Genomic DNA, 9671 nt, shown 5'->3' on the forward strand with positions numbered 1-9671 from the left:
AGATTTGTAATTCTCCTGAAGCACATCAAACCAAGCTATAAATTGTAGTCCTTTCCTACAGTGAACTAGTGGATTTGTCCAGTGTGAGCTAGTGAATAACAAATTCAACTATGGTAAAAATCCATTGTATAAACTGCATTTTCCAACTCCTGAAACAAAGAAATTGTCCAGCTTCTTACCACAACTTCATTTGGCAGGAAGATGAGCACACATAGGAGAGAGCTGCAACTTACCCAATTGTAACTTTTTCTTTTAATTGGCTGTTGCAGAATGCCAGCTCTGGCCAACCAGTTGACCAAGAAGGCATGAGGCAGTAAAAAACAAATATGTTATATTCAAGTGCAACTGGCAGCCACTGACACCACAAATGGCTTTTCTAGTAGAGAGGAAAACTTTAGGAAGTCTGCATCTAATCTTGCAATAACCTATGCCTCAATTATTTTTGAAGTCACACGCATTTTGAGATCACATGAGTAGGTAATGCCATTCAACCTGATTCCTAAAATCAGCAAATTTACAATGCATCTGGCAAAATCTTACAACATTTAGGTTTACACAGAGATACTGATTATGTTTTCTTATACTGTACATGCATAGGCCTTTTCTTGAGTTTATTATTTGTCAGATCTGTCCCACAGTATAAGGAGAGACCCTCTGCAGCTTTTCAAAACTTTATACTGCACTGACACGCGTTTTTTCAACACCTGAGAACAGCTCGATTCTGGAAACTGTAATTTAAAATACAAGTTATTTTAATATTTTAAAGATACTTCTGTTTTATTCTTCTTTGGAAAAGTAAGAATTCATCTTCACGTGCACTTAAAATGATAGAAAATTAGATTTCCTGTCCCTCGGGAAGCAATTTCAAAAAAATATAGAACAGGTTTGTAAAACCTGTTCAACCCAGTCTCTTTTCTACTGAGCCCGAAGTACTGTATGTGGTAAAAATGAAAGACTCACTAAGAACAACTTTGCTACTATCTCAGTAAATTTGCATCAGTGCATAAAATAACATGCAACATACATATTTGAGACACTCTATATTAGGAAAATCACCAAACTCCTGAAAAACTTCAGAAACTTTCAAACAATATGCAATCCATTATACATCTGATAATTCAAACAGTAAAATATAAAACTCTTCCTAGTCTGCTTTAGTTGCTTTTCTAGAATATATAAAGGAAGAGGTATGATCTCATGGTCTGAGCATGGAACAGGAAATCAGATCTTACATAATTATTTGCCAAACCACACTTTCGGAACTAAACAAATAGTACTGGTCTTCCCCCAGAACAATGGAAATAAATTAGTTTATACTGAATTGATCAAATCTCTTTAATTACAGAATACATGAGACATTTGGTTTCTGTGACTGAATTTTAGAGAGCAGTAAAGCATATGCTACATGCTAAAGCCAATTGAAATGGCAAACGGCAGTGCTAGCTACTAAGAAAATCATGATTGCAAATTTTTTATTACTGGATAATTTATCTAGTCTTGTTAGAGAATGGTTTCAGGTAAAATAGAAACTAAAGGACTCACATTAATAATTGTAATAAATAAGTATCCAATCTTCCCTAGGTAAACAGAACTTGTAAAATTTGCACAATTCCTAAAATTATGCATATAATTTGTAACGCTATACAGATGTAAAACACAAACTACTGATTAAAAAAATTACAGGTTGGCCAAAGCCAGTGACCAATTAAAAAAAACCCAAATAAAGAAACAAAAGCAACTTGGCAGAAGCCTTGAAAGATGGAAGACTGAAGTCTGCATATATACTGCTCCAACAGTTTAATTGAATCAAGGTAACTGAAGCTGCACAGACAGTAAAACCAGATAAAGTGCAAAAAGACATCTGTAAACTATCAAAGAAAATATTACAATTGGCTCTACCTCAGCTTTTTATCAATTTAAATCCTCTATGTGGATGTTTTTACAAATTTTAGAATAAAAACTAACATTCAAAAAGACACTTCTAAGTTTTTTCAGGCCTCAAGTGACTTGAGCTTTTTCTTCAAATCAACTATCTAGTATTTGTAGTCAATAAAGGGAGAATGAAAAATTAGCAGATGAACTCCTAAGGGACATTAAGTATATGCTGTCCTCACATATTCAAATGTGTTTTTGCTATGTTTTTTTTATGGAAATATCTTCATACAGTCTTCCAAAGCAAAATTAATCATGCACTCTCACAGGCCATTATTGACAAATTCTACCATGAGAGAGAAGAAACAGAACATTGAAAAACAGGGTCTATAAAATAGAGTCTGACTATAAGACTATTTTTTTAGCATTATTTCTTCCCAGTCTCTCATGCTTGCCATGCAATTATAACAACCAACATCACATTGTTTTTTGACATAAATCTCAAAAAATTACAAGTTCTTAATGTATTAATTGCCTTCTTCTTGCAAAAGGATGACTACTACTGGTATTTTTTGCAGAAAAGCTTCAACATTGTTTTGCCACATTAGTCCTTTTGTCTTCTATCAGCATCTGCAGTCAATTACTGCTTTGGTCAAAGGTCCAGTGGTTTCTTTTCATTTTATTTCAAGAGAGGAAGCACAAACTCAGAGAAAAGAGTTGTAAGTCCTGCAGTTTCAAATTCCTTTTGTAGCTCCTCCGGTGCCGAGTATTCTTTGACTTCAAACGTCTGAAACCTACATTGTAAAAGGGAAACTCATGAATATGCCTGGATTTGTCAGAATGTAATTATAGATTCTGTTACTTTTCTATCCACAACAGTACTAAATTATACCTTTTATGCTGGGACTGTACTTCTGTCTCACACAGTACTCTCATCATTTTCTCTTTGCATTTCTTTCCACTTGAGTCCACATCTACCTTTGAAGTTTTCTGAAGAATCAAGTATTCCTAAATGACAAAAAAAAAATCCCAAAATATTACATGTCACCTAGTATTTCCAAAGTTTAGTAAAATGCAAAAGCTCACTCAAAATGTAGTCTTTTTTTTCTGAACATAGCAATGAAACTTTGAAAGTGCCATGCCAAAAAGTGCACGACTGCTTCTATTCATCAGTTCTAAGTTAAGTAGGCCTAACTGATTGAGAGAACATGAGTTAGAAAAGCCAAAACATTCTCCTCCAACATCACCACAAAAACCCACCTAAGACAGTGGGAGTTTTTAAGTACAGACAAGAATTTCAAAGCTCAGGTATACATTAGGAGTACCACGTGGTTTTAAGTTAAGGAAAGAGACAGTTAGCAATGATTTAGAAATATGCCTGTTACTAATTCCTCACCAAAATTTTTTCCACTTCCTGTGACATTTGGGAAATATGGGAAACTGAATCTAGGTATATTAAGGTGAGGAAACAAAGGGATATGGGGGTATAATTCCAGTGGAAAGCAAAGCAATACAGGCCACAGGTCTACAGCTATCACTGTAGACAGAACACTTTCTTTTTCTTAAATACAGAATAAAGTTGCTGGGTCTTCCTACTCTCATAATGATCAATTTGCTTCCAAAATTGTTAATCTTAGAAAAACACACACAAAATATTCAGACATAGAGGTTTCAATGGTAAATCAATAGAACGAGTCAGCAGTCATTGTTCCTGCACCTTAATGCTGCTCCTGTCACCCTGAAGAAGAATCAATATTATCTTGCCCATGAACATCAGTCTTCCAGTCAGCCTTAAATTTGAAGCCCATTTTTCCACAGTTTTCACATATTTTGCCTTTGCTCTCATGTGATCTAAATGCAAAAGGAGCATCCAGATACCATCTTCTGTTCCTTTTGACAAAGTAGTTTTTTCATTTGAAACTGTTGCTGATTGCTTAATGACTTCTTTAAGATGCTGCTGTACCCAAAGAATCAGATCGTGTACCATGGGTTCAGAAAGATGCTTCTTTGCTTGTTCAAGTAATTTCTCTTTCACATCCATGCACTGGGCCCTTGTAAGCTGGTCTGAGTTAACAGAAATATCTGGTAGAGTTGATGGGTAATTGACTGGTAAATGAAACAACAGCTTTAAAAGTACATCTGTATCCAGCACTTCTTTTGCACTGATTTGAATTCTAAATGAGATCCCATGTATCTCTGGAAAACAGAAAAAAAACCCCAACATTAATAGTTTGCTTGAAGTTGAAATACATATATATCATTAAATCATGTTATTTTCTTTAACAATTCAACTCAAATAATTGACATTTCCTATAAAATAAGAGGGGGTGATTTTTTTTTTTTTTTCTGCAGGGTCGGGGCTTGCAACCAATGGCTCAAGCTACACCTGCAGGGAATCCTGAAATGAAACACTTCTATAACATAGTAGAAGGAAAGTTATTAACACATTCTAAAAAGCATTCACACCTTTTGGCTCTTTCAAAGTCTAGACAAGCCAGTAATAAAGAATTGTCTCTCTCAAACACATAACTCAGCTTCCACAGCTCAACAGCAAAAGCAAGGAAAAGCAAAGACAACTGAAAATAGTGACTTTTCCAGATGGATTCAGCACTGCCTTGAATTTACTCCTAAAGAAATCTGTAATACTTCTAACATCAACACTAATGCAAGGCAAACAGACTTGCACCAGGTATTTTTTAAGACAATCACTCAAAAGCAGTTCTAAGCAGAGACTTGGAAAAAAAGAAGTCAGATTCTTTGTCCCCTACAACTTGCAGAGAAAATACACTTAAATCTTTTCTGCCAACTCCTCTACAACAGTTGGACTGACATAAGGAAACCATCTCTGTTGGACACCTGACCCTAGATACTATATATATAAATATGCATGTACTCATATTAATGCATGTTTATATATCTTCATAGCTGCTCAAAATCTGTTGTAGGTCTACTGAAGAATAGAATTATTTTCAGAGTGAAAAGGATACATTCAGTATGCAGCAGGAAAGGCTGAAGACCACATCATCCTGATACATCATATAATCAAAGATGCTTAATATGAAAGTTATTTACAGTATTTCATTAAATAAAGCCTTCTTAACTAGAAGTTTCACAGAAAAACAATACAAAACTTGACAAAATGAAAAGCACGGACAAAGACCTAACCTATTTTCACTCCTCTGCCATGAAGCAAGAGGGCATCAATCAGACAAAAGATGATGATCTTCAGATGTTCTCTGCTTCACCCCTTTGATGCATTCTAAACACTTCACTCCTTTTCTTTCAAAAATTGCTAAAATGTCAGGTTGATTCACTCTATGAGGGCAGGAGATGCCAGATTTGAAAGGCAGATTAGAGGAGAGCTGAGTTTCAGAGCAGGTCTTTTGAAGTGACTTACACTCTTCCCCCTCCACCTTGCCTTCCTTTACATGACAGTCAGATGAATTATGTTTGATTAGTATTACTGATGCCACTAACCAACCTCTCAAAGTGCCTCTCACATAAAATGTATGATTTTATATTTGAAACCTTAAAAAAGTAAAAGAACCTAAAAGTGACTTGGACAGATAGAAGTACTTCAGAGAGCTTATCCAAGGGCTTGTTTTCAAACCTCCTTCCTGGGTTACACAAAGAACTCTCAAGGTCAGAGAAGTCACAAAATAAAATCAGCAAACCGTCCAAACCCAATAATCAAAATCTAGCAGTACTATGAAGAAGTTTCCAAGTCAAATCCAATGATGAAAGCAGTAGATGCAATTCCATTGAATTCAATGAAATCACACCCAACCATGCCCATATTCATAGGCACCACATGCCAAAGAAGTAATTTCCTGCCAAAAGGAGTTTGTCTTCTATTGTCCAAGTCCCTATCAAAGGTTCCATACTACTTTTAAGACAAATGTATTCCTCAGAAAAACACCAGCCTCGGAAGAAGACTCTTGCACATGGTCAGTAGCTACTGAGGAGGACCTCAAGCCTTCCCACTCCTAATTTCTGTCTTCTGCTGCCCTGACAAATGTTTCTTGCTGGGCACCAGCAGCAGTAGCTCCTCTGCCATTACGCTGGGCTCAGCACACATAATCACAGACACAGGCAGCAAACCTGCCCTGCGTGACCTGCGGCTCCCAGCACCCTCCTGGCCACCACGGAGGTGTCTGCACACACAACCACAGCACCAGACACTGCTGCTGCCCCATGTCCCTCAGCTGCCTCCACTCAGGGCAGCCACCTGGTACACAGCCAGCTGGCATCTGCTGAATGGGACGAGCATTATTGAAATCCTGCCTGCAAATCACTTTGTTTTAAACTATGTTGCCACGAGATTTTAAAATGCACGGCCTATATAAGTTGAAAAACCAGCTTAATTACAGTGACAGAAAAACATGTTACCTTTCTGATAATCCTCCTAAGATTTTTCCACTAGCTTGTCACAACAGATCTCACCAACTCAGAAGCAACAGAGGGATAGACCCTGCTCCTCCGACAAGGGCCTCCTGCTGCAGTGATCTTATTCTTAAACCTGCAAAAATCTCACACCTTTCCTTGTGATGAACTAATCTGAAGGAGGCAGAACAGCCTCGCATCCCAAGGTGTATCATCCTGAGCCATCAAGAAAAGCCCAGCCATGCTCATTTACATCTGCTTCAGACTTACTTTTAAAAAGAAGAATCAGTTCAAAACCTTTGCAGGGCTACAGCATCTAAAGTTTATTTAAACCCTGCAGCGTCCATTTTCTGCACCAGCGCTGCAGACACTGGCAGAACAAAGAGCAAACCACCGGCGCCCTGCGCAACCTGGCTCCAAAGAAATATTTCCTTTGTTTGCACATGCTACAAGGGCCGAGTTGTCCTCACAGCAACATGATGATTATTTCTGAAATAAAAGGTTGGGTATGACTGTTCTGCTGGCATTTAATGTGCTAATCAGACTAAACTCAATACATTTTAACTCATTTCCCCCATAGCAGCATGCTTATCAGTATATTTAGCTCTAGCATACTTCAGATTTTTTCTTATGTTCCATGTTAACCAGACAGATATCCCCCTCCTCTCCTGCCCAAAGGCATTTTATGCAACACATGCAGTCTATTTTTAAATTCAGAAAATGGCACCTACTAACGTACAAGCTTAGAATATCTAAATATATTTTTATAGCAAGCTTGGTGAACAGACCAAAAGAGAAGAGATTAATAATTAAATTATGGATTTCTATCTGTTACACTAATCTTTGCAAATAGATATGTAAGGTAAAAAAGACGCTGTAATTAGTTTATTTAAATTCATCCACACACTGGTTTTGATAAAAACACATTTTACATTCTGAATACTTCATTGTTAAATTCCAAAAAGCCAAGTTTTTACCATACCAAGAGACCTGTAAAAGCATTCTCTTACATTCCTCAAAACCACGAATCCCCAGTGGCCTCCTTTTTGATCCCATGGATCTACACACAAATTACTCTTAATGTCTTAGAGATTGCATAACATAACAGTCTTCCTGGAAGTTATGTCTGTGCACCCTTTGTCAATGACAATTTATATGGTTTGAAGAGATAAACCAAATGTAATCTAATGACTGGAGCACAAGTTAACTGTATACTGACTAGAGATTCTGCAGCTCCAACAAGTAAATTCCAAGAGTAAGAAAAATACCAATAATCATTATTGTAAAATAGTATTTTCAATTCCAGTAGAAAACTATCCTACCATATCATGAACACAGCCTGGTTAAAGGCCCTCCAAGATCACATAACATCAATATAAATAAAATAGTCTACTCCCACTGTGCACTTGTGGCACCTCACTTTATATCCAGGAAGGGTTTTAAACCTTTTAGATTACGGTAACTTATAAATACAAAATCATTTTTCCATATATGAAGCACAGAGAAGAATGTGCCTATATTTCTTAACAGATTTGGAGGAACAGATGTGTATATGCAATGTTCAGATATGCTCACGTTTTTTAAAATTATCTGATAAGCCTGGATACTGCTTTTCCAAACTATGCCCAGAATAACATTCTTGGAATTTTTCACTTAAAAATGAAGCTCAGTTTAAACATTTCATCAATCATATTTTAAAAATATAACCCTAAATACCAATTTAAAATTTAAATGGCAGTATTACATGCCTGCACTGGAGCAGAAGGTGTGTCATGTCTATCTAGATACAAAAATTGGTGGTTTTAGATTACTGTGGTTAGTTGTGCTCCCTGCAGATACTAATGCCTTCATCCAACCTCTCTTCTCAAGCACAGTCACCTACAACAGGACAGCTGCCCAGGACAATATCCACATATTCTGAATATCTCCACAAGTGAGGAAGACTCCACAATCTCTCCCAGCAGCCTTCAGCACTTAGTCACCCTCACAGTAAAAAAAAAGCCTCCTTATCAACCCCAGTTCTTTAGAGCTGAATACATACATGTGCAGACAAAATCTGACAGCAGGCCACTACATCCATCTTTAGCAGCATTCCCCAGGACTTAACTGCAGTCCAGCCAGCAGGAAGCTGCTCCCTGTCCATCACTGTGCTGGGCACCTGGGCACAACTCTGCAGGAGCTCCCAGACACCAGGGACCTGTGGCACACAATACAGGCATACTCTGTGAGTATGTGTGCATGTGTATCTCTCTCCAGCAAATATCTGAGAGTTGTCACATCTGTGGTAGGCACTACGCAAAATTTACCAATGGCCTGGATCTAGACACCAACATTTGCATATCCTACCTGGCATTTAAGCCTGACCGAGCTGTTATTATACACTGGAACTACTGAAATTTACTCTCCCTTGCTGAAGAGGCAGCTTCACAACACTACACAGCACAGACTGAAAAAAGCCATCTCTTAATACTGTGTTCTGATCAGCGGCCACCATGGCTGGGGCAGAAACCATGAAGGCATCGACACTCCCCGCACTCCTTGTCTACAGCATCCAGCGGCTGATGGGAGCAAGTATTACAAACCCGATCATCCCACCCACAGCAGACACGACACACGAGCCTCGGTACCCTGTAACGCCTACACCCGTACACATCTTGCCGAAGCAGGAGGAGTAACATCTGGCACGTCACAGTGCCCAGGTCATCCCAGAAAAATACAGCGATAACCCAATGCTTCTCATGCACTGCAACAGCTGTACTCTACTCAGCATTACCAGACAAATACCTGGTCTTGCTAAGGCGTACAAGCTTCCCCTGCTTGTCTGCCTAGAGAGCAGCCAGCCCGTTCCCAGCGCTGCCCCTGGCTCGCCCCAGGGCCCGCAGACCCTGACTATAACCGAGCAGGGCCCGCTGGGCTCCGCGCCCCAAGCGAGGCCGCCAGCACAGACACCCGGCGGGGCGGGGACACGCGACAAGCGACAGCAGCGAGCGAGTGCGCCCGTGCTGCTCCGGGGGCTGAGCCCCGCCGTGAGCGGCCCCGGAGCGCTTCCTCCAGGGGCCCGGTCGGGCCGGGAGAGCCCGGGCTGGGAGCAGAGAGCGCGGCCGCATCACCTGAGGCCGCCAGCACCTCGCAGGCGCCCGGCTCGCAGTAGATGGCGGCGAGCGCCGACAGCTCCTCCCGCGCCAGCTCCGACATGGCCGCCGGCGCGCGCCGCCGCGCCCCCTGCCGGCCGCGGGGCCTGCACCGCCAGGGGGCGCCGCCGGCCCGGCCCGCGCCGCTGGGAGGAGAACAAAATGGCCGCTCTGTGCGGCCTGGCGTGTGTCCCTGTGTCCGTGTGTCCCTGTGTCCGTGTGTCCCTGTGTCCGTGTGTCCCTGTGCCCGGCCCTGTCTCTCCGACCCTGCCCCAAGGTGCGGAG

The 9671-nt window shown here is 40.3% G+C and overlaps 1 protein-coding gene across 1 annotated transcript; it reads right to left on the minus strand.

The window, feature by feature from the left end:
* Positions 1–1025: 1025 nt before the first annotated feature.
* Positions 1026–9450, minus strand: RWDD3 (RWD domain containing 3). Its single transcript, XM_053985320.1, has 4 exons — positions 9366–9450; positions 3590–4068; positions 2765–2880; positions 1026–2666 (listed from the first exon to the last, which is right to left on the minus strand). Exons 1-4 carry the CDS (start codon positions 9448–9450, stop codon positions 2552–2554), a joined length of 795 nt encoding a protein of 264 aa, XP_053841295.1. The 3' UTR covers positions 1026–2551.
* Positions 9451–9671: the final 221 nt, after the last annotated feature.

Source organism: Vidua macroura, chromosome 9, assembly GCF_024509145.1.
Source record: "Vidua macroura isolate BioBank_ID:100142 chromosome 9, ASM2450914v1, whole genome shotgun sequence".
Classification (NCBI taxonomy): Eukaryota; Metazoa; Chordata; class Aves; order Passeriformes; family Viduidae; genus Vidua; species Vidua macroura.